Genomic DNA, 26,193 nt, shown 5'->3' with positions numbered 1-26,193 from the left:
ATTCATCTGTGAACGCAAATGACACTTCTGACTGGCTACGATTTGAAGGGAGGAACAGGGTAGGGAAGGGGCGTATGCACGTAGGCAATGTACAGTAAGGTCGTGCCGAGGTCAATCGCACGCACATTCATCCGAGTCAAGCTCTGGGCATCTCTACGTGTTTTTAGCTGTATCATTTGCACCAGCGACAGGTGTAAGCGCTGAATGACAGATGCCTATGTATGCCAGGACATGTGTTTGCAATTAAGACAAACTGTAAAAATGTATTTTATATATAGTAGGTCTTAAGAACAACCTGAATTATGAATTTCCTGTAACAATTTTTTTTAATTTTTATTAATGATTATAGTATTAGGAGGTGTAAATGTATTTATTTTTTTCATGCATTCTGAAGGGAACTTTGTATTGCACAAATGTATTGTACGTATCCTGCAGTGAGTTCTGTCTGTCTGCATACGCAAAGTACCGAATAACCAGAGCACACTTATACCCGTAATAAAATAGAAACATTTCATGAGATCCGCTTCTACTTGAATACGGGCGTACATGTGTGCAATTTCCATCCGATTTTAAAAACGCAAAATGTGTTCACTTGAATTCATTGATGAACCAGACACATTGTATTTATGAACTAGACACTCAGGCTTCAATAATCGTATTGATCTGAATGCTTTTATACAATAATACTCTTACTGGATGACTGGTGAGGGCGAAGTTTATCCAATCACCATGCCTTATCTGCAGTACAGGTTTAAGAATATATTACTTTAGTGAAACATATGTGTGCGTATGTAAGCAGGTCAAGCAGGTGACAAAGTCTATTATCACATAGACACATACATTGCTGCTTACACTTTATTAATTTATCCTGGTCATACACCAAGGGATGTCTGGCAAGCTTTCTGAAAGATATGAAAACGTACAGGAAGCAACGTTTGAATGATTTGTATCCTAATTCAGTTTTCCTCTTTATATATGTGCTAGTTAACAGCTGAATGCTGTTAACATAAGACAGTTAAAGTTTTTTGTTCTTGTTATGGAGACTGCTAGTCCAATTATATAAACGGTAACCAATAGGATGTTGTGCTATGTGGTTACCCTACCTATTCTACACTCTGAGGAAGAGGACAACTCTTGAAAACCGGTTGGTATAGGGTTGTAGTGATCCTGGCCACCTGGATTCCTGCATAAGCTGACCATAAGGTGGGGTGGGATCACTTTCAGTTTTCACATCACCACTCCCCATTTGACATGTTTATTGTAGAAGTGTGGGTGTAACTTGTATATCATATGGTTTTATTGTTAATAAAAAAAAAATCTATTGGAAGATTTTCCTATTTTGCTTCAAGGGTTCCTCTGGAACTTGTTTTTCAAGTAATGATGTATCAAATGCTCCAAATACTCTTTGTATGTCACTCAATACAGAGTATGGCAAGAAGACAGGCAGCAGGTGCCTAGCACTCATGCAGGTGAATGGCATGAATGTTTAACGATAAACCAGTATGGTGAATGATCACTTGCACAACTGAGACAAAGACATATGAACACTGTTCTGTGTATATTTTGTATTTATATTTCACAGGTTTCCAACGTCTTCCGCCATAGAAAGAAAATGGCATAAAAAGAGCATGGGCCTGATTCATTAAGAAATTTAAATTAAGAAGTTTCTTATTTCAGTCTCCTGGACAAAACCATGTTACAAACATGAAAAAACAGTCACTATTTAACTTATGTGCAAAACAGAATACTAATTTTCACCCCTTGCATTGTAACATGGTTTTGTCCAGGAGACTGAAATAAGAAGTTTCTTAAGTTAAGATCCTTAATGAATCAGGCCCACTGTCTCTGTTACCTTGATTATACAATGGAATGGCTTGACTCAATTAGCTATTTGGCTGGATACACTAAACAAAGGGTTACAATATAACATCAAAGAATGACACTTCATGCTTGCGTGAAACAACAAGACATTTGACACATTGCATCTGCAACATTACACAATCTGAGTCTGTGATACATTTTGACACAATAACATTTATATTGCACTGTAACATGTTTTGTCCAGGAGACTTAAATAAGAAACTTCTTAATTTAAGTTCCTTAATGAATCAGGCCCCAGGTCTCATTCTCTGACGTCTAAACATAAATGTGGCGCTACTGACGTTCATAGCAACGCTCGGCCATGTCCCTAGACAGCTGCGGTGAAATCTCGCACAAATCGAGTTTTGCTGTGGAAGAAGTCGTTTCATTCAAGTGCGACGTTCCAGCCATAAAATCTGCAAGTTCTGTTTTAGCTGAGCCATGCTGCAGTGCATTTGTACACTGACATTTTGCAAAATATACGGTCTATGAAATATACGGTCTATGAATAGAACTGATGGTACATGCGAATTAATCCCATAAACAACCTATTTCTGTTGTATACATCGACTACACATTACTAAAAACAGCATGAGATGGGTCTGATCTACTGCAAAATGGTTAATAAATGAATTGTCAGGTCAGCCTCCTTATCTGCGACAGTTACTCCAGTTTAATGACATAGGCATCTTCAGAAAAAGACCAGCACTTATAATGAGTGGCAGAGGCTGTGTTTGGGTTACGGCCAGGCTGGAGATGTACACAATAATCAGGAGGAGAGCACAGCTCTCTAAAACAATTCCTAGACTGCTGACTGCATGAAAAAAAGGGCACAATGCACCAACAATATGTTTCCCACAGCACAGCATTAATATCCAGAAGTGACCTTGTGCTAAAATAATCCGGCTGCACAAACAGATTTTTTGGGGGAAGGGAGGAATGGAGACTGTATTTAAAAAACCACACTAAATGATTCAATCTGAGCCAGGCTTATGCCCAAAGCAACTACACATGCAGTAACTACTGTCACACAGCCACGTTTACCTTTAAAAAGAAGGTGAAAAATAGGTGTAAATTTTTTTTATGGTTCAGCAGTGCTCCTCGCAGTGCATTCTGTTAAAGGAAACACTAATCATGTCAGTATGACATAATCACAGAGCAACATCAATTATTATCTTGGTTTTCCTTTCTGGCCTTTCGGAATTTACTGGATAACGAGCTTTTATGGAAGAGATCCCTAAACTGTACTTAGGTCTTGTTGTGTGTTCTAATGAAAATGTAAATTCTATAGTGATCTGAAGCCCAAGGGCAAAGGTAGTTTTAATCCCTTACTCTCTACAAGATAAAGCAACCTATGGCTCTCCAGAGGGTGCTGAACTACATGTTCCAGCATGCTCTGCCAGTATGTTTTTTTAAAGGATACTTTCTGCACAAGCAGCTAAATACTTATTACATGTTTTGTTTTACTGTGTTATTTTTTAAAGTACTTGTATAGAATAAGAGGTGAAATAAGAATATGACAAGTTTACTGCCATCTGGAGTGGAAGTGAGAACTGCTAAGAGACATAAACAGCTAACTTCAATAAATTCAATAATAGCTACAAATATACAGACATATCTTAGGGAATAGTCCTAATGAACAGCTAATGTGTATTACGTGTTGATCTATTGCCATGAAATGTTTATATAGTATATACACCTACCCACTGTGACATTCTTGTGTCTCAGTAGCTGCTCATTGGACAGCTGTTGCAGCCACCCAATCGGATACTACCTAAACAACAGGGCCTCCGTCAGCCTGCTCCCCACAACTGCTGCTGTCCCTCGTCTGTTTCTTTTACAACCCCACCTGAAAACAGGGGGAAATGTACACTGCAGAACCAATCAACATTCACAATTAAGAAATTGTGGCCTGTGATTGTTCCACCCACTGACACGGAAAGCCCTGGGGTCCTATATCAGGTGGTAGTGCAGCTTTCAGAACCATGACTAAGATATGCTAATTTTGGCAACAGCAAGATCTGAAATAAATACAATATAATTCATACTTGCCTACTCTCCAGGAATATCGGGGAGGCTCCTGAATTTTGGGGAGTCCTCCTGCACTCCCAGAAGAGTAGGCAAACCTCCCAGACCCTGTAAAATGCCAAAATGCACGCTATTCAATACCTTGAATTTCTGTATTTTATGGTAGGGGCAGGACTATAGTGACATAATGACGTCGCCATGCCCTCTCCCACCCTGTGTCACATGATCTGTACTCCGATCTCCTGGAGTACAGATTTAAAAAGTAGGCATGTATGATATAATTAAAAACTTAGTAATAATTAAAAACTGCTAATGTTGGCCCCACATGTGGCTATCTCTTCATTGTGCCAAAAGAGCCAACACAAAATACAGTTTTGATCTAGTTAAAAAACAAAATAACATAATCTCAGTGTATGCAAGAAATATACACGCTCAGCTATTTGGGATAAAAAGGACAACTACACACCTCAAAATAACTTTTTCATATATTACTCATGGCGATAAAATGCACTGTTCAATCTTACCTTATGTTTTCTCTACTATTCTGTTAAAACATACAGTGTGATAGGGCATTTCCTCTCCTCTGTATCTCAACAAGCAAGACACATCCCACAGTCTGAAATCTATGACTGAACGGATGTTGTGATGGGCCAAAGGCTAAGATAGCAAAAATAGAGAAGGTCTCATTAAAACCATTAAAAAAAATAAAAACTAGTTGTCAATGGACATTCGTCCATCAGTTTGCAAAAATTATTTGCAACCTAGAAGACTGCACGTCTTTCACATCTATGAAGTTTAAGACATCTGTCCCCTTATTCTTTCCAAAGTGGTGATGCTCTACTACATAAACAGCATTTCAGAACATGTCAGCTTCAAGCAAAGAAACTGATAGACTGGGCAAGTTTAGTAAAATGTAAACAATTCAATGTATTATATGTAGGTATTGGTTTATCTTAGTAGTACAATGACTAGTAGTGGGTTACTGTCTCTTTAATATTTAGATAAGGTAGAAAAGATACAATCGCTTAGAAAATGGCACTTCCAAATAGGGGCAGCTGGAGAGAAATATATTAGCATCCGGTGAGAAGCTACTTACTACAGATGAAAGAGAAGTGTTCAAACAACCAAGGCAAGGTAAACAGTGCATTCAACTATAACTTATTTTATATAACTATAAGGCTTTATTTTTAATCTTTGAACAAACTAAATAATATCACCCCTGAGTGCAGGCAGCGATGTGAGTAGAGCTACTGTAACAACTATTCAATCAGTTATCACTTATATAAATGCCACAATGCCCAGAATGCAATAAATAGTCAAAGGACACTGTTTTTTTTCATGTAGCACAGAAATACTTGATAGCTTATTTGTACACTACAATTTAAAGTTGATATTTGTGTGCTACATGCAAAAACAGTCCGTATTTAACTTATGTGCAAAACAGAATACTAATTTGCACCCCTTGCATCGTAACATGGTTTTGTCCAGGAGACTTAAATAAGAAGTCTCTTAAGTTAAGATCCTTAATGAATCAGGCCCAGCATTATTAATACATATGCAATGTGATTGTTTTATTTCCTATTCTATACAAGTGGTTCAGTAGAAATAAGTGCAGTAAAAGGAAAAAAATAATGTGTAGTTCAGGGTGGAGAACTGACCTTTACATGCTGGGGTGAGTTTCTTAGGAACTGTGTGGGTGCTGTACGTGGGAACCCAGACTGTTCATCAGTAAAATAGCAGTAAAATAAAAATACTGCATGTATGAAATTATCACTCAACCGCAAAAACTGTTCACTTCTGAACTCTTTCCAGTATTCAGGACTTTCTAGATAATGGGTTTCTGTATAAGACATCCCATATCTATATATTCAACTGAGGACACATGTCTAGTGCAGTAAGTGATGGCAAAGGGCTGATATAACAGGGTCGTGGCATAATGTATCCTGATTTCCTATTGGGAATGTTGGCAGATATGTATGTTCTAAAGATTCTGAGGTTTTCACTTGTCTGTAATTAAGTAGGACGGTAAATACTACATTAGCTACGTATATTATCTTCATGCTTCATATGTGCACCTTTCAGTTTTGGGGTTTAGTGGTCATTTAAGAGCAAGGTTTCAAATGGTATAGCAACTTGGCTTCAATTTGTCTGAAAAATGATTAGCTATGGTCCTAGCTGGATTCAACAAAAGGCCTACGAAAATCTATGTACTGTTGTATGTGTTACAGAGCATACTTTAACATGGACTGTATGTTCTCATGAAATCTAACTCCCACCTACACAACTCTCCCAGAGTCCTCCTCTGGCTCTGGGTGCTACTGTATGTCCAGTAACTGGTGTGTGACCATGACTCATGGAAACTAACAGAAACTCCTCTCAGCAGATGAGGACAATGCAGCCCACATGATTCCACTATTACAAACTTTAGCTGCAAGTGACCAGACATTAACCCCATTTTTAATCAATCTTTTTTTATATTTAAAGGCCCCCGTCACCCTAGCGAGGGCAGCCATTAGTTCACTAGGAACAAGTGACATCACTGAGGCATAAGGCACAATGTTCTTATGCCTCAGAGGTATTACTAGTTGTTAGTATATATTGCATTCTAATGAATATGTGTAACTGATTGGTACAATCCTTTAAAAGTGCCCTTTCTAATTAAGGACATTTTCAATCATTTTCATTTCTAAAAACATTAAGCAGCTCCTTACCTGTATGTTCACGAGGACATGTTTTACCATAAAAATGTATGTTAAAATGGATATTTTTGGATCCGTTTGTTATGCATTCTGCTAAAAGGGACTGCATTTTTTTTTAATATATAATTTAATAGAGTTGCTTCTCACATTTCAACTAATGTGCTTAAGTTGTAACTAACATGATGTTGGAATGGACTTCTGAGAAGAAGACATCATTAACTAGGCTGATGGCATTAGCACAGTACATACTCAACTGTTATGTCCATGCATAGGTTCGACATGCAAATATTAACAAATGGGCAGTATTATCAAATGTGGAGAATTCTACATAGAGGAAAGTCATGTTTGTGTTGCACTGCACCCTCTTAGTACATCTAAAATGCACTCTTGCAATAAAAATTGGCACATAGGTGGTCTTCTGAGCAGATGAGTCATCATTCACTATGGTCCCAACAAGCGGATAAGTACATGGATGGTGCACTGCAAAGGAAGCCTACTGGAGTTGACCCATGGGACGAGTCTCTCATATACAACCCCCTCTATAGGACAGTCAACTTCTCTGACTAAGTACATATACTAATACCTATGTATGATTGGAATGTCTTTCAGCCATGTCTTGTCTTTACACCATTTGACTTGTGGATTTCAACACATCAGCTACCTACCATCTCCCCTAAACAACCCCCCCGTTTGTTTGTATTCCTGTGATATGTAAAACCTTAATAAAAAAATTCAAGAGAAGCCTACTGGATCAAGCACTGGCTTTCCATAGTGATAGGTTCTGGCAGCTCTGCAGTTACTTGGCATGACTTGGGTCCACTCATCCAGAAAAGTAAATGGTAATATATACTACCTTGATAACCTTCATCCAGCAGTGACCCATTTTACATTTCATCCAAATTGGGGTGAAATATTTCAGGGACACAATAACCCCAAACCCCAGGGCACAAATATTCATTGAACGATTTGATACGCATGAAAACAATAAAAAAATAACAAAAAACACAACTTGTAACATGGAAACAAAGAAATGGAAACATATTCCAAACAATACCAGTTTACAATATCTCCCAACCAAAAATGTATGAATATTTCCAATTTATATATTTTTTTAACACTACATCCTAATAGACCAACTTTTCAGGCTCCTCAGCCCTTTTGAGAGGCTATGCTATTACTCACATTTGAGAATGAGATCATCTTCATCCTTTATAGGTTTATAGTGACCAAGGACAGAATCACGCTTGCTTCAAGACAGAGGTGATAAGTACAACTAAACATAACTAGTTATAAACCACTTAATTTACCCCTATCTCTAACAACAGGACTCACCTTCCCCAACACCCTTCCCACACCCTACAGCAGGGGTCAGGGAACTTTTTTACCTTTTACCCCAAAATATATTTAGATACGCAGATGTTACCCCCTTGATTTGAAAGGAAGGAAATCATATATTATTAATTATTGGAATTCAAAATTTTATTGAATCTATTCAAAAAGTCTTTGAAAGCTTCAACTTCAAAACTTTAGGTTTTGGAGAAATGATGTTGTTTCATTATTGATACGAAAGCATCAATATTGGGGCATTTTGATGTTAGAGCAATTTGGATACAGTCTTCAGCGTCCAATCGATTTCTCTGCTTTTTTTTTATGTTCGTTAGAGTGGAAAATTATTGTTCGCAAAGCTAGGTTGTTACAAAAGGCAGCAACTTTTTTACTGCCTCCTCATGTGTAATTTTGAATGCCTTTGCAGCTGTTGACATCCAAAAATATGACAGATCTGCTTTGTTTTCAAATGCAATACGTGCTTCATTATTGCATCAAAGCTCAAGAAGTGCCTCTGCCATCCCTTGAGGCTCTTCTGGTACAACAGCAATTTCACATTTAAAGGGGTCTACAATCCAACTGACAGCATGGGAATTGGCAGCATTACCCCCAGGAATTTGAATTTTTACCCCATTTGGGGTAATTTACTCCTGTTCCCTGACCACTGCCCTACAGCATACCAATACCCTAGCTCTGCAAAACTGATTGACAAATGCAAATTTACAAACTAAGCATTACAAAAAAATAAACAAAAGATGAATTAAATGATAAAAATAAGTATTTAAAATAAAGTATATATTAAGCAAGAATGTATTACTTGCAGCAAGTTTATGATAAATGAATAAATAATGGTCAGCCTGGGTCCTCTTACCAGACCAGGTGCCTGTTGCACCACTACCAACAAAATGTTAATCGATGGAAATTCCTTGTGGCAGAACGGTGCTGCTTCCCTCCATCAGTTACAGAATCTTGTAGAATCAATAATATAGTGTCCTGATGCTCTCTTAATGACTTGCGGTGGCTCAATGCCCTGCGTCTTACCGCCTTATAAACCCACGGATATGTTGCCTTTTGAAAACTATGGTCTCTTCCTGTTCTTTAAAACCACATTGTAACCATTGCAGCAATGTACCAATTAAAGGTTCAAAAGGAGATTTGTTTTTGCCATGCTGTACATGCACAATGTATAGTAAATGCCTTCTATACTGTAAGTATACAGCCCATGGTTCCTTATTTACTATACCTATATCTGTTTTATATTTCCCCTTTAGTACTTTTTTATATTTTGAGTAAGCTGCACATCAGCTCAGCTCTTTAAACAAACTTCCACTTTTCCTTATTCTCACAAATATAAAGCAGTGGATATTTCTGACTATTGCTGCAAATGTTACAGTAGGATCGACTTCACACCAAAAACAAGGCTGTTTTAGGATCAACTGGACTCAGAGGTGGAACTAGTGGACCCTGGTGCAGGGAAGCGGAGAGGAGGGAACTGGGCCCCATTGCACCGTACCTGCTGCACCACTGAATGGACTACCATCTCTGTTCAGCTGTGGGACCCACATAACTAAACTGTCATTGCTGCTGCATCATCTGTTCCGCTGCCCAATGAAGTCAATTTTGATTGTTGTTGCCCTCTCTGTTTGGCTGCTGCACCATCTGCACATCTCTCACATTTCTCCATCATACACCTACTCAACTTACACTCTCTCTGTCTCCTATTCACTTTCACCACACCTCTACCCAAACTCCTCTTCTCTCTCCATAATCTCCTAGTTCTCCCTCCATTATTATTATTTCCCCTTCACCATTTCCTTCCTCACTAGTCTGCACACATGAACTGTTTTGTTTCCTGCACCAACCACACTCACCAGCCTACATAAACAGAAACAATCCTCACACAACCAAATTATCCTTGCGTGTCTTCTTTCTCAACCTGCTCCTTCTCACCTAACACTGGGCCTCGTAAAATCCCCACATTCTGCTCACGTACCTTGCCCCATCCCAAAACTCTCCATCTATCCTGTACTTCCAATACTGCCGACCTTATTCACACATCTCCACTAACCTCTCTTCCCTACTGCTGTTCACTATGGGATACCAGATCTGTGTGTAACAAACTGGCATCCATTCATAAACTATTCATTTTTAAATCTCTCAACCTTCCCACCATTCAGAACCTGGCTCACCTCCGTTGACACTACATCCTCTGCAGCTTACTCCTACAAGGGACCCTCTCTCAGCCACACTCCCAGACCTGAAAACAGACAAGGTGGTGGAGTAGGCATTCTATCTTCCCCAAGATACACCTTCCACGTCATACCTTCTGAACCCTCAGTGTCATTCTCTTCATTTGAAGTCCACACTATCCATTTATTTTATCGTCTCGACACTCATGTTGCTCTCATTTATCACCCTCCAGGTCCAGTTTTCTAATTCTTTGACAACTTTGCAAACTGACTCATTTATTTCCTATCCTTTGCCCTGCCTGTTCTCACATTAGGCAATTTCAACATTCCCATTGATAATCCCACTGTTTCTTCTACTACTAACCTTCTTTCACTTACTTCCTTTAGTCTGTCCCAGTGGACCTCATTTCCCACCCTCTGTAATATACACTCCCTTGACAGTTTTCCTCTTCTGCTTATTAAGTTAATTTTGTTGCTTACCAATAAACATTGTCCAATGCGATTATTGTGGTTCCAATGCACATATTTAATTGCAACGCAAGATATTTAATTACAAAGTATAGGCAGGATTTACAGCAAGCCATCATAACGCATAAAAGATATTACACTAAAGCAAGAAAGTATAAAAAACCAAATACATTACATTTTCACTAGTGCTTCAAAAATGGCCCAGGGAAGCTTGCTTATATGCAGCTTCAGTTTACAAAAAAAAACACTGATGATGTCACTATGTACACAGATAACACTTAGAGAGGTCTTCATTGGACCAGGGTTAACAATGTTCCAGTTGTCTGCTGGTCATAGGTCAGTTCAAAGGATTCCTCTAATAAGGTGTGGCCAGCTCACTCCAACAGCTGAGCACATGTTGTGCCTAAGGGAACTGCCCTAATCCATTTTTACCAACCTATTTGCATTTCAAACACAATATCATTTTGAGCATTTATCCTTTATCTTCAATAACTAGCGATCGCAGGAAGCAAGCGCTTTGCCGATAGTAGCGGATTCCTCATGGTAATGTGTAGATCAAAATGACACTAAACATGATACATTTCCTATATCCTGAGCCTTAGATACCTTTAATATATTATCATTTATGTATAAACAATCTCTAATACATTTTACTAATAAATAAATGCTGATTGGAACCTTAATAAATGTAAATTATTTACAAGTGTAAGTGCGAATGTAAATGTGTGTGTTATTAATCCGTGTGATTGCATCATTACACGTGGCGTACTCGTCGCAATGGCACGGTAAAATAATATTAATTAATTTGGTTTCCTTCATCTGACTTTCACATGCTACTGCTCCATCTCTAGTTTCTCCAATTTAGCCTTTCCACTCTCCGACCACAACCTCCTTTCCTTCAGACTCACCTTACCTTATGTCCTCCCTGCTGCACCAAAATCCACATGTACACAGCAACACCTAGGTATTCTTAAAAAATGATCAGACTAGATGGGCCAAGTGGTTCTTATCTGCTGTCAAATTCTATGTTTCTATGTTTAAACCAATCCACTTCTCATTTTCAATGCCCTTCCCTAATTAGTCTCTCTCTTTCTACAACTAAACACACACTTCAGCCCTAGACAGTACAGCTCCAGCTACCGCATACAGTCTGACGATCCAAACCCTAAACATGGCACACCAAACAGATCCGCTACCTGCAAAAGTGCTCCTGCACTGCAGAGCGCCATTGGAGGAAATCTCATTTCTATCCATATTTCCTCCACTATTAATACATCCTTTCATCTTACAGCACTGCCCTTTCAATTGCCAAACAAGCATGCTTCAAACCTCTAATATCTAGCCAGTCTTCTAACCCATGTCGCCAACTTCAACCTACTTCTATGCCCAGCCCTTCCTCCCTCACAGCCCATGATTTTGCCATGTATTTCAAGGATAAAAATCGACACCATTCAACAAGATATTTCCTCATGCTAAGTTCCAAACACTTTACCCACTCAACCCACCTTCACCTACACTCCCCAATCTACCCTCAATTAATTCTCTCCAGTAACTTATTTATGATGTCTCTGGACTCATCTCATCTCTTCAACCGATTTCTCTCCAATGGCACTTTTCCATTGACCTTTAAATATGCGCTAATCTCACCAATTCTAAAGACATCTTTGCTCAATCCAGCCTCTCTCTCCAACCACTGCCTTCTTTCTTTGCTCCCCTTTGCCTTCAAACTACTTGAGCGGTTGGAGTGCAACTGCCTGTCTCACTTTCTTTTCTCTCACTCCATTCTCGACTCTCTGCAATCAGTGTTCCACCCCCAACATTTCACTGAAACTGCTCTCACAAAAGCGATGAATGATCTACTTACTACTTTACTTACTTAATCAAATCGCTCCTTTGGTTTCTACCTCTGGAACAACTTCCCCTCCACTCGCAGTATCTGTTGGGGTCCCACAAGACTCCCACCATACACTCCGCCCTCTGCTTTGTTCCTCACATCCAGACTTTCTCCCAGTTCACAGTTCTGTGGACTCCACCATAGAAACATTGCCAGAATACGTCATCATTTATTCTAAGTCGGGGAAGTAATTTTTGTTTTTTTCCGCTCGTAGTAGTTACTGTCGATAATACCAGGTCCGGAATTTCGTACCCCACCCTTCCCGACACCCACGTATCCCCAAATCAATCCATCCTTAATGCTACTGCAAGATTGATCTTCCTCTCTTACCTCTCCACATCTGCCGCTCCACAAACCCTACACTGTATCCTCCAGAACCCACTTCAAATTTCTCAAATTTCTCTCCCTTTCCTACAAAGTCCTCAAGAACACCATCCCTTCATACATCTCAAATCTCATATCAAATACTATCCTTCTCTACCTCTGACTTGCGCCTTGTCTCGTCTCTAGTAACCATCTCTCACTCCTGTCTACAAAACTTCTCCCGTGCTGCTACCCACCTACCATGCCCAATCAGGCTTTCCCACAGCCTTCAAATCTGTAGATGCTCTCTAAAAACCCACAAAGTTTTTAGAGCTTAATTTATCACCAATGATACTACTCCCACTAAGGCAACCTCACAACTGTCCCAATTTCCACTCTGAGCCACACTCGCTCTGCTTGTTTCAACTGTGCTATCTCCCACTTAGAATGTAAGCTCTCATGAGCAGGGCCCTCCATACCCTTTTTGTCCATGTCTACCTTGTATGTCCCTGTTTAATGTATATCCTGCTATACCAACTGTACAGCGCTGCAGAGCTCTGAGGCGCCTTACAAATCTACGATGATCATAATAGTAGTGTGCAAATAAAAAGTAAAAATGTCAGACACATTGCTACTGTGTTTAACACATAGTTAGTATAAGCTATTGATTTATTATTTGGCTCAGTATGTAATACTGTTCAGGAAAATAGTTTTCTGCTCTTGTTATAGTGTACCTGTTGCCTAATAATAGCCATTTTGTGGGCTGAACCAATATGCAGCCTATTGATTTGCTAGCACCTTATTCCTCAGTCCTGACACAAGCTTCTACTGAATTATTTGTCTGAATAGTAAATCAGCCTTCTCAGGCCTTTTTGCTTTCTTATTTATTATACATCATGTGTTTTATAATTGTGAAATAAGGGTAGAGCACGAATCAGTTTGAAATTAAAAACTGAAAACCCATGTGAGAAGTTTGCTAAGACAATAAAAACCACCTGTTACTTCCTTTGAGGCCCCAAATACCCTAAAACAGTTGTATGAACCCATTCCCACTTGTTAATTTAGGGTATTCTCATGTTTAATAGCATGGTGTATGTAGAAGACACAACACACACACACACACCACGGACACACATTACATATCTCTTATACGCAACGTGTCCCTGGGTTTTGCTTTCCTAAATACAACATGAAGTCACAATTATTCATATATATTAGTATATATATATATATATATATATATATATATATATATATATATATATATATATATGTGTGCATATATATATCTCTGTAATGTTTGTCTTGATTTTACTTTCTAAAATAAACATGCAACCACAATTATTCATATATATTATATATCTACTATATATATCTGATGTGTGTCTGGGTTTTACTTTCTTAAATGAACATGAAACCACAATTATTCACGTATATTATATATCTACTTTATATATATATATGTAATGTGTGTCTGGGTTTTACTTTCTTAAATACAACATGAAGTCACAATTAGTCATATATATTATATATCTACTATATGTATCTGTAATGTGTATCTGGGTTTTACTTTCTTAAATGCAACATGAAGTCACAACTATTCAAATATATTAGTATATTTACTATATATATCTGTAATGTGTGTCTGGGTTTTACTTTCTTAAATAAACATGAAACCACAATTATTCATATATATTAGTATATCTACTATATATATCTGTAATGTGTGTCTGGGTTTTACTTTCCTAAATAAACTTGAAGTCACGATTGTTTAAGCAGATAAATCTAATTATATAATGCAGCTCTGGGCAGAAAATAATGCCAAAATTTCATTCATTTCCTGATGAAATGAAAGCAAATCTAGATTATAAAAAGGTAGCAAACAAATTAATTTACATAGAAACTTACTTAGCAAAAATCAATCTTTTTGTTTGCTGAAAACCACAATGAAATTCGGGGATGGATAAAATAATGTTGAATTTAGGTGTCAGTCACACAAATCTAGAAGACAGAAAAACTATTTATTTTCTGCCCTGCGTTGTGATCTATATAGGTATCACCTCAGAAACGGTGGTGAATTTTAGGCGATAATACTAATACTACTTATACAAAAAATGTCAACAGTACATATTGGCTATAATTAAGTTTTGCAGTTCTCAATAAAAATGTAGCATCCTCAAGACTCAGTATTTGTACAAGAAACACTTTCCTTTTCATACATCAAAGTTATACTGACAAACTTACTGTCTCTTTACAGTCTGTTGCTTCTGCTCCATTCTCCATGCAGCTGGTTCTCACAGTTGTCAACCCTGTGCCTATCCCCTGTTTAGTTTCTCCAGCCCCCCTCTGTGAGTAATATAGAGGAACAGGAAGTTCTGAACGCACAGCTGTTTTACCAGCAGAGACAACACACCCCACACAAAATCAGCAGAGTATCCGACTTCCGCAGAGCCTGCTGCAAACACAATGATCAGATGTCTGATTACATTCTGGGGAATGATGAATTACAGCTACTAGAATTTGTCATGGGAATCCTCAATTTTTACCATTGAATTAAATTTTTGTTCTTACACGCAAAATACCCACAGGTGGTTTTAGGTGTGTTTTACCATAGACATGTAACATTTATAGCCTGGGCTGCACATAGGATGGGGGCATGGGGGAACACTAGTAATTGTAATCTTCTGGGCCCAGAAGAATTCAAACATGCTGCCAGTATTAAATCATGCTGCTCCTGAAGTCCCATACGTCACGACCATGTTGTCTTGGTGCCAGTCACGTGACATGCAAGCCATGCGACATTGTGCTGTGCATTGTTGTAATTCTCCAGTAAGAAGAGCACTGCACCACCCCACCACCAGTATACAGTTCTGCTACTTATTGTAGTTCCTATTAAATTGGTTTATACAGCACAATAACAGTTACAATACCATCTACAGGTGATCTTCTGACTTGCAGTAACTGGGAATACCCAGTTCAATGTTTATCACCCACTTGTTAGAAAACCAGAGTAAAACAGGTGTAGAGGTTTACTATAAAAGTTCTCTCTCTCTCTCTACTAACAGTTGTTCTGAAGTGACTGGGAGTGAAGATACCTAGGGGTGCACATTTCCTCTACAATCAGAGAGTCTGATGGACAGAACTAATGGAATACTGAATCTTTATATTAACCACCATAACGCTTTGATCCAAACCTGCATGCGGCTCATAGTCATAGAGTACGTACCATAGAGTACAGACCATAGAGTACAGACCATAGAGTACAGACCATAGAGTACTGAACCTTTGCTTGAAGTTTTATCTCAAGGAAAGGCAGGGAAAGGATCAAAATGATCAGGGGCTCCATAATTGTTATGGGCAGGTGTACTTTCATTTAATCTCTTATCTCTCTCTCTTTCCATAAGGAATCAGCAGGCCACACTGACTTAAAGCATCACTCAAGTTGAAAATATTGTATATCAAAATTAGGCAAAACACAGGAGCACCCACATATAACCTACTCATTACACATTCTGTATTAGGTTTAGTCATCTGGCATGTCTAGCCCCTGCACACCTGTGCTGTAATTATATTTTTAGATTTTGCATAATGATAGATCTGTCTCTGCAGTAAAGATCATTATGTGCTGTGCAAAAAGAAGATTTGGGATAAGAGACTGATCCTAGACACCTGAGGAAAAGATCAGTTATGACAATCATCTGTACTAAAAGAAATGTCTTATTAAAGATATTTCTTTGCTAAGAGAAATGATTTCTGAAAAAATGTACTTATGTGAAAGCTTAGCCATACAGTGATTACTATAAGCAAGGGTAAAGATTGCTTCAACTGGTTTATGTTTCAAATAAAGAGGACATGTAAGGAAGCTATTGCTTTATTCAAGGCTGTAAAGTTTATGCTGCCTTAGGGCATGAAGGTGTCCAGCAGATGGAACATGTTTCATTAAGATGAAAGTGCAATCAAGCTCAGTTGCGCCATTTACATTTAACCACTCCACACTACAATGGAGTTCACAGGGAAGCTATTGCAAGGGGATCACAAGAGTCCTTTCTGCGGTGGTGGTTGCAGGATAGCGCCGAATGACAAAATAAAATATGTTCTATCTGTAAGTCAGTTGTAAACCTGTTTTCCAGAATCTAACTATATTAATCAATTCATTCTTACTCTTCCGATCTCAGTTACTTCTGTCTTCTTTCTATAGTTACTGATTCCTAGTGAATTGATAGGCTGCCTTCTCATGAATCTTGGTTCACACAAAAAATGTCTGCTTTCACTGTGTATTGGGTACACTTTAAACAACAATGACAGTATAGCTGTTTCACAATTACCAGATAGTTGTCAACAATAATGAAATACTAAACCCTGAACATCTTTTCACTATGAGAAAATAGTATGCCCTCATTTTCCTCACTTAGCTTGTTACTGTATTTGCCTGGGTTCATTTAAATAATTAATGATAAAAAAAGCCTTTACCAACAGTTATGTAATACAGCCCAAGTTACTGCACTTGGAAAATGTAGGGTAGAACATTGTATCACTGTGAATTGGGTATGAAGTACAAAATGCTGCTCTATGAGATCTGTGGTAGCACTATAAAACTATACTGATTATCATTATAGTCACATTTTTTAGAACAGTGCATTGAAAGCAATTATTATGTCATGTAGCCATTTGTCCCAAATATAATTACCTTTTTGTTATCTACCTTTTTAATCTGTCTCTGTAGCTTTCCTTACACTGTTTATAATGCCCATGTAATTGTCTAAACATGAAAGGAAAACAAAATATTTCAATAATTTAGAGGAGAGTAATGACAAGCTAATTTCAAAATGATCACAGTCAGATAGACAAATGTGAATGTCTAGTTACTCAGCTACAACAATGTGTAAAACAGCAGGTCCAACTGGATGCACTAGACTCCACGGTGGGCCAGCTCTTTTGTAGGCTTTATTCCCAAGGTTTGCAGGGATATTGGGGAAAAAGGTATTTAGGGGGAAACAGCTAAATTGCTTTCATGCACCCTCTCTTCATTTCATCTCACATCCCACTTTACAACCTGTCCACTTTACTCTATCCCTTCACAAATTAGTTGACTTGATGTCTCTTGTGCTCATCCCAGCCTTACCTAAAATCTTTAATCTCCCTCTCTAATGGAATCTTTCCATCATTATTCAAGCATGCAATTATTACTCTTGTTTTGAGCCAAACTAATTCTGACCCAAACTCTGTCTCAGATAATTGTCCCATGTACCTCCAAGCTTCTTGGAGGAGCATGCATGCACTTGCCTCACATGCTTTCTTGTCTAACACATCTATTGAACCCTTTTCAGTCATTCCAAACACTCCACAGAGACTTCTCTATTTTTTATATAAAGGTTACATACCCTAATTCTACAGGACACTATCCTATCATGGTGCTCATCCTTCCTATCAAATCACTCTTTCAGTGTTGTTTTCTTTGGATCCACCTCCAGTACCACCTGGACTCTCCTCTAAATTACTGAAATATTTTGAATCTGTTTCGCTTTCATGTTTAGACAATTACACAAGGCTCCTAGGCCCTCTGTTCTTCTCTATCTATACCGCTTTCTCTTGTACAACTAGTAACATCCTTGATAACTAGGTGTCATCCTTTGCTCAGAATTGTCGTTTGTTCCCCACATCCAATCTGTATCCAAATCCTGTTACATACATCGAAGAAACATTTCCAAAGTATCTCACACAAGACAATATAAACATTTTAATTTGTGTACTCATTATCTCCTGCATTGTCTATTGCAACTCCCTTTTTATTGGCCTTCCCCTAACCAGACTTTAACCCATAATTTTCCTCATAAAACATTATTGTACTGCTTTTCTGCTCAGCCCCTACATTAGTTCACTGAATACAATATAAAATACTTTTACTAACATAAAAGGTCATTAAAAAATTGCATCAACACACATCTCTTCTATAATTCTATAATTATGGAGCATATAGCCCCATTGAGCACATTTTGCCATTGGAATTTGGCTGGAACAATATCCACTATGTGACACTTTATCTCGTGTACCAAACTCCTAGCTTGGACCCTTTAACTCCTCTGCCGATCTGTTAATACTGACTCTTGTTCTTATTATTATATTTTCCCCCAATTGTAAAGCAATGTGGAGTTTGTTGGCGCTATATAAATAAATACTAATAAATAAAATAAATTCCTGGGTGCAATTCATTTTAATATGGTCTCTAAATTAGATTGATAAACACACACATATTCAATTAAATCAACAAACAGGTCCAATGACACAATCCTCCCCTTGTATGAAGGCTTATATCACTGCAAAAGGAATTCATAACATGAATTTGAAAGACTCCCCATATCGCTCAGGACTATAACCTGTGTTTGCAGAAAGCTGCAGCGTCATTCATTTGTTTAAGTGCTGCTTTACAGTCTTGTGCAATACTAACATTGTCAAAGGACGTCTGCGCTGTTTAACAAGCATCATACAAATGAGCAATTGTCTGAAGGTTTGCAGCTCCTTCGAATAACATAAGAACACAAGAATATGATACCATTTAATTTTGTCTATTGACACTAATATTATTGTTTTAGCTTTTCTGCAACATTTACATGACGTCTAATCCTACAGGTGTCATGTATTTTACACCTAGTTGTATAGAATATTAGACGGAATAAGTGGTAAGATTGCAGCCGCCACAAAAGCTAAATATATTGGGAGAGACAGTTGATAATTGAGTGGGGACTTAGCTTGAAAAGTTTCCCAAGATCCTCTATTATGAGCTTTCACTTGTGAATTTTGCTTGGACTTTCATATAATTCACTATAAAACATATCACATCACTTCTTTTCTATTTTGTAGCATGTGATTTGAGGGATGTTACTCTACTATGATCACTTTCATGGAAATCCAAAGACTATTAAAATCTTTCATTATATAGAAAGAACAAATCAGTCAATATTTTTTTTAAAGGGACACTCACCCCACACTATTTCTTTCTTAATCTGACTTGTCTTCAGTGTGAATATGTCTTTTTTATGTTCTGTCTTTGGGTACAATATATTTATGTGGGAGACAATATTTTGTTTACACACAGGAGGCAACCACAAGTGGTCCTTGGAAGTACATCTGCCCCGATCCATTTTCTTCTCCCTCTCTGTTAGGATGGACACCAGACACTAAATAACTTCATAGAGCTGTCTAGGTGAGGTCTTCACCTATAGTATCCACACTCAAATGTCCCCAGGGCATAACTCACAGTAGTAGGAACTATGTGCAGTGTCTGTGAGGAAATACTGAAGACTAGTACGGTTGACAACAAGATATTCAGGAGTAGACTGAAACGGTAGTGTAGCAGACACAGCAGCGTTACAAACGGTCCTTCAAGACCATGGGACAGACAACAGGTAGAATGTACACAGAAAACAGCCTAAGATCAGGCTAGAAAGTATATATCAAAAGCTGGCCATGGGCAAAAAAATAGTCAGCAATTAGAGAAAATACAGAAACTAGCTGAAGGTCAGGACAGGCAGCAGCAAGCGATTATTCCAGTAACTAGCCACGGTCAGGACAGGCAGCAGTCAAGAGGAATCAAAAAACAATCCAAAGTCAGGAGCCAAAAGAAACAGCATGCAATAGCAGCATGGTCATCAGAAAGAGCAAACTCTATCACCGATGGGGAGAAACAGATCTAACTGTATAAAGCAGTGCTCTGCAACCGGTGTGTCGCAGCACACTGATGTGCCACTGGATGTTGCTAAGTGTGCCGCACGCACAAGTGGCGGAACCACAGGCGGTGTGGCCAGTGCAAGGCACCAGGGCACGTGGCGAAGGGGCTCAGGGGCGGATTAGCCACTTCCTGGTGGCTGGTTCCTCACCAGGATCCAGCCACCTTACTAGCTGTGCCTCACGGGTCAGCTCTGGGCTGATCCGTCCCTCCCCTGCTGTTCCCCACCTCCTCTCTTTTACCTCTTTCCGATGCTCCCGGCGGTGTGCACTAAGTGGGACGCCTCCTTCCTCTGATTGCAGAATCAGTGTTACAAACTGTTCCTGAGACATTTTGAATCTGAAAGTCGCCCATACCCCCTGTGTCCTGGAGAGTCCACACACAATATACTTGTAAGAGGTGCAACATCAGATGCGTCTCTGGCTGCAGCCAAGCTTTCAACAGGATCTGATATATGTAGCAATCACACCCCCACTGGAAAACCAATCACATCCAATCTTTTAGGGATTTTCTCCTAAACTATCAAGGTATGTCAAATGTTTAAATAAAATATTGTGCACACAGCACTTTTCAATGCCACGGAAAAAAACACTTATCTCCTAAGAGAACTTACACTAAGAAATGTGTGACATGTGACAATAGGAAGATATTTGAAAGGTTAATAAAAGAATCATGCCTAGCCTGCTTGAGAATTAAGGAGTGTTTCAACATAATACTTGCTAAAATACATACACATTTTTCTACACTGCTCTCTTAATGTGCAGCCATGTAACCTCTCTCTGTATGCACTTTGTAATTCCTGCTTTTTTTTGTATATTTTTGCTTTTGGTGTTCTGCAGAATTCTGGGAAGGGCTTAGGTGTGCCGGGGGTGAGAAAAGGTTGCAGAGCACAGCAATAAAGGACAGGGAACCAATGAATGACAAGCTGCAAAAGAAGTGGAGTGGTACAGATGGAGGCGGGGGAAGGAATGTTCAGCACACACATGCAAAAGAAGACAACAATGACAATGGCGGTGCTTCAGATTGGCTGTTTAACTGCTCTCTGTAGCAGTCAGTGTAACATAATATAATACAAATGTTCATATAAATATATATCTTAATAACTCCGTTAGTTAAATCATATGGTAAAATGTATAAATATGTTGTTAGTGCACCTTCAGTTTACAACCACAGCCTATACAGTGAGGAAAGTCAGACATACCGGAAACAGTCTGCATGCCAGTCAGAGGCCAAGGCCTGCAGATAGCGTCCATCATAGATGCTGAGTCCACAACTGGTACACACCGGCAGCTCATTACCTGGGGGGAGGGAAGAGAATAAAATAATGTTAACAGGGTCAAATACAAAACTTTTAATTAAGCTCCAAAATGATGAGAAACCTGTGTTTAAACAGCTTTAATCACTTATATCTATATAATGTGCATGGTAGTTTATGTAAGCATACATCTAAATGGGAAAAAACAGGTCAAAATGAAGAATGACTACTTTTTAGGGTTTTTTTTTAGCAGATTTGATTTAACTTAAAGAAAATGATTAATTTAATGGGACAATTAACACCAAATGGTTCCCTTACTACTATATACAGATTGTTATATCTGTGGGTAAATGTATCAAGCTGAGAGTTTTCCGGCGGGTTTGAAAAAAAAATCAGACTCTTGCTATCATTTATTTAGTACATTCTATAAAGTGATAGGTAGAATCTGATTGGTTGCTATAGGCAACATCTCCACTTTTCAAACCCGCCGGAAAACTCTCAGCTTGATACATTTACCCCCTGGAGTTAGATCAGGTCTTATGTGAGGATACCACCCTTAGCTGTGATGGCAGTTACCCTCTGTGGGATTCAATTCACTTGGGTAGTCCAAAGTATATCCAAAATAAGGCTTTATTACGACAGCACAGCACCACAAGACATTCACAAGATACACGGTAATGGTAGCATGTATCCTCCAGCAGCCTCTTGCAGTCTCCACTCCAAAGTAATAATCTCAGATTATCCTCACGCGATATTACCACTACCTTAGACAGTTACTATGTCCTTTACGCTGATGTCTTGTACACCAGGATCCTCTAAGTTAGAATAGCTCTCTTGGGTCAAATGTCTCAATCCTCCCACTTACAGCAGGGGTCTAACAGTGGATACTTTATCTGTTAGACATACTGTCTCTGTTACCTTGATTATACAATGGAATGGCTTGACTCAATTAGCTATTTGGCTGGATACACGCTTCACGCTTGCATGAAACAACAAGACATTTGACACATTGCATCTGCAACATTACACAATCTGAGTCTGTGATACATTTTGACACAATAACATTTATATTGATACATATTAATACATTTCCCAGTGCTATTTCAGGCAGTACATCACTGTGGAGGCACATAGTATATCATCTAGAAGTCAAGTTACTCAGACATTGTTCTGATTACAAACCAGGTCTACACCACACCTCATAACAATGGGAATTTCAGACAAATGGTAATTACCTTAGCTAACACAAGAAAAATTACTTCTGCTGTCCTGTTATTTTCACACAATATGGCAATATTATTTCTATTTCTAATACATAATACAATATTGCAGGTAATAGCAAGGGCAAAATGTACCTGAAATAATAATACACATAATACACCGATGCTCTGGTGTATATACTTAGACTGGGTCAAGGTTCAAAAAATACATTAAACGGTGAGAAACGGGTATCAATTAAAAAGTTCTCAATCCAGTAGCACCCCATTTCATGACATCTTAGTATGGTATATCTATATATTAATAGCATATGTACGACTTTTATGAGTGACTTATTTCTATGATGCCATTGTGTCAACATTATATACCAAATTAAAGGTCTTGGTCTGTAGATTTGCAGAAAAATATTGGAGCTGTAATGGGTTGCATAATTTCGGAGTTATTTTGTAAAACATCTGCCCACCATTTACAACTATGTGTAGACATTACCATTGTCCTCTGGAAAATGTGACAGCTGGCAATACACCTGTGCACCTGCTGGTTGCTCTGAAAACTGTGACAGTTAGTGAACTCTCCCTGTGCCCCTGCTGGGTGGACTAGAACATGTGACCAGCTGGGCAGTCTGGAAACTGTGACAATTATTTGCAGCCATGCTGGGTGACCTGGAACATGTGACCTGGTGGGTGGACTGAAAACTGTCACAGTAATTTGCAGTCACATATATCAACGCGTCTTAAGGGGACCTCAATCACGGACTGCTGTGTTATTTCATTATACACTTATCCTTGCTTTGTTTACAACAAACATGTCAAGAGGCCGCCCTCGAAGCCGCCGACGTGGTGGAACCCATACAGGTCGCCCAGAGCGTGCAGTTAAAAGATCTTAAAGTCAATTATTGTCACAATCAACATATAATAAAAAAAAATGATATGCCGTTTGCATTGGACATGACGTATTTGCCACAATAATAGTCTTTGGGTCCTATGGACGTGCAATGTGTGAACTGTGGTTCCCTACAATTTTTGTTAGAGGAGATTAACGGTCATTTTTCAGACTGCTGTCACAATGGAAAGGTTTTGTTGCTGATGTGGTTGTTCCACCATATTTAGCAGTTTTTAACTGTTTATGACATATACTCTTAAATTACATACTCATTATCTCCATAATATCCTCAGTGACAACTCTGCATTTGGCTTTGTATCTTTCAAAGTTAATATTACTCAGTTATCTGGACACGGACCACACACCTTTAAAATACATGGGGGTAAATGTATCAATCTGCGGGTTCTTCAAAACCCGCGTGTTCAGCCTCTTCCGCGATTACATTTCAAGCGGCGCTGCATTGTAAAGGGTTAACTTCCCTTTACAATGCAGCGCCGCTTGAAATGTAATCGCAGAAGAGGCTGAACACGCGGGTGTTGAAGAACCCGCAGATTGATACATTTACCCCATGGTGTTGTACATCATTTAATAGGAAGCTTGCATCCAGATACTGCAGTTAATGCAAGCTACGACCAACTTTATATCCTCGATACTCAACAGGCAAGTGATGACTGTGGGGCTAGAATATAGTGTATAAAAAACATATTTAATTCTGTTACTAAAGTAATTTAGTCATTACATTTCAGTTTCATTTAAGGAGGTTACCGCCGGGTTTCCCTAGTAATTATTATTATGAAGACCATGTATTTATAAGCTTAGAAGATTTTCTGCCATTAAAAAAACCATAAACAGCATTTAAGTAGCATAAAGTGAAATATACAAGACATATACAAAAGATTAAACTCTTCGACTCCCTCTCATCCTCTCCCCAAGTTTATTTAAAAACTTTAGGATTTAATCTTTTCACTGCTCTGTTCTAATACTTTGAATCTCTCACCCCCACTCAGTGCAAGACTCTTGTTCTATAATTAAAAACCAGAATCAACACTTGTTCACTCAGACACGGAACTATAGTTAAATGGGTGATGCACAAACATGGTGCTAAATGGCAATTGCTGGTTTTGAAAGCAATCAGACAGAATGGGTTTCAAGAAGATAAACCTTTTAGTATTGTGTGTGGTATCTCACTACCACACAGGTCTACAGTACAATCCCTTTACAATTGGTATTCTAAAATTATTAATATTGTATAAGTGGCTTGATGGATAACATAAAGTAAAGTTTTAACAATCAGGAACAAATAAATAAAAAATATATACAAACAGCTAGTGTCCTGGACTGTGGCTCATAAAATAATAAATAATAATGAACAACGTATACTGGCATGAGAGACAAATAATGGTCACAAGCACTCAGTACCATACTCAACGATGGAACAATGTCGTTCCAATTCTACAGTGTGTATGTACTCACGACCGGCAGTGTCCATAGATCTCTATGGAGTGTGCAGTCACAATCTTTTCAGCCGATGGCTATGACAGATGAAGAGCACAGATCTGAAGGTAAATCGCGTAAAACGTGTATCGTGTGTATACGTGAATCAGCTGCTGATTGGAACTTTTATTTTCTGTCATTGGTAAAATTGTTAAAGATGTCCCTTCGGAGAAATTTCCTGTAGTGTGTATCCAGCCTTAGAGAGAGTAGTTTGGAGGCACATGTGGAATGTGGATTAACAATTGGGATGCTGGCGTTGTCCAGCAGATCACAGCAACAGGCATAGAGAATCCATAGATAATGGGATAGCATGTACATCAAAAGATGTGAACATAAGTGATAGGACATTTGATAGAGCTCTAAATGTGCAATGCAGGGAAAGGAATAGCCCAAACCCACCTTCCTGTCTGCTTCCAGGTCTGGAGGTTTGTGTGAAATGGAGGCCACCATGTGAAAGGGCTGCAGGTGAGACAGTCTCTGATTGAGTAAGCCATGTTTCTGTTATTGCCAGAAGGTCCCATAGACTGTAAGCTTGTGAGCAGGGTTCTCTTACCTCACTGTCTGTATGTATTACCCACTATTGTTTTATTAATGTTTGTTCCCAATTGTAAAGCGCTACGGAATTTGCTGGGGCTATATAAATGATGATGATGATGATGATGATGATGAAGGTTGAGGTTATTTGAGTAGAAGAGGTTGTTACAAACAGAGTGTGCTTTCCATACGGAACATATAAAGGACTTTGAAAGAGATGTGCTTGAGGTTTGCTGGATTTTGGCAGTGTTCTGATATATGTGTATGTGGGATGTGGGAGATGTGAGAGGAGCTGGATTAGGTGATATATCGCCAGCTAA

At 38.6% G+C, this 26,193-nt stretch overlaps 1 protein-coding gene across 2 annotated transcripts in view; it reads right to left on the bottom strand.

Moving 5' to 3' along the window:
* Positions 1-26,193, bottom strand: part of LIMK1 (LIM domain kinase 1) — a 76,134-nt gene that overhangs the window by 31,661 nt on the left and 18,280 nt on the right. The window contains exon 2 of one of the 2 annotated variants that reach the window (XM_075196631.1): positions 21,692-21,788. In XM_075196631.1, the coding sequence (XP_075052732.1) occupies positions 21,692-21,788 (97 nt within the window). Of the gene's footprint in view, positions 1-15,011; positions 15,132-21,691; positions 21,789-26,193 lie in introns of those variants that run through there. The other variant, XM_075196632.1, reaches the window with a different exon arrangement.

The sequence above is a fragment of the Mixophyes fleayi genome, chromosome 2 (assembly GCF_038048845.1).
Source record: "Mixophyes fleayi isolate aMixFle1 chromosome 2, aMixFle1.hap1, whole genome shotgun sequence".
NCBI lineage: Eukaryota > Metazoa > Chordata > Amphibia > Anura > Limnodynastidae > Mixophyes > Mixophyes fleayi.
Note: the sequence above shows the minus strand (reverse complement) of the source record. Positions and strands in the feature narration are given on the sequence as shown.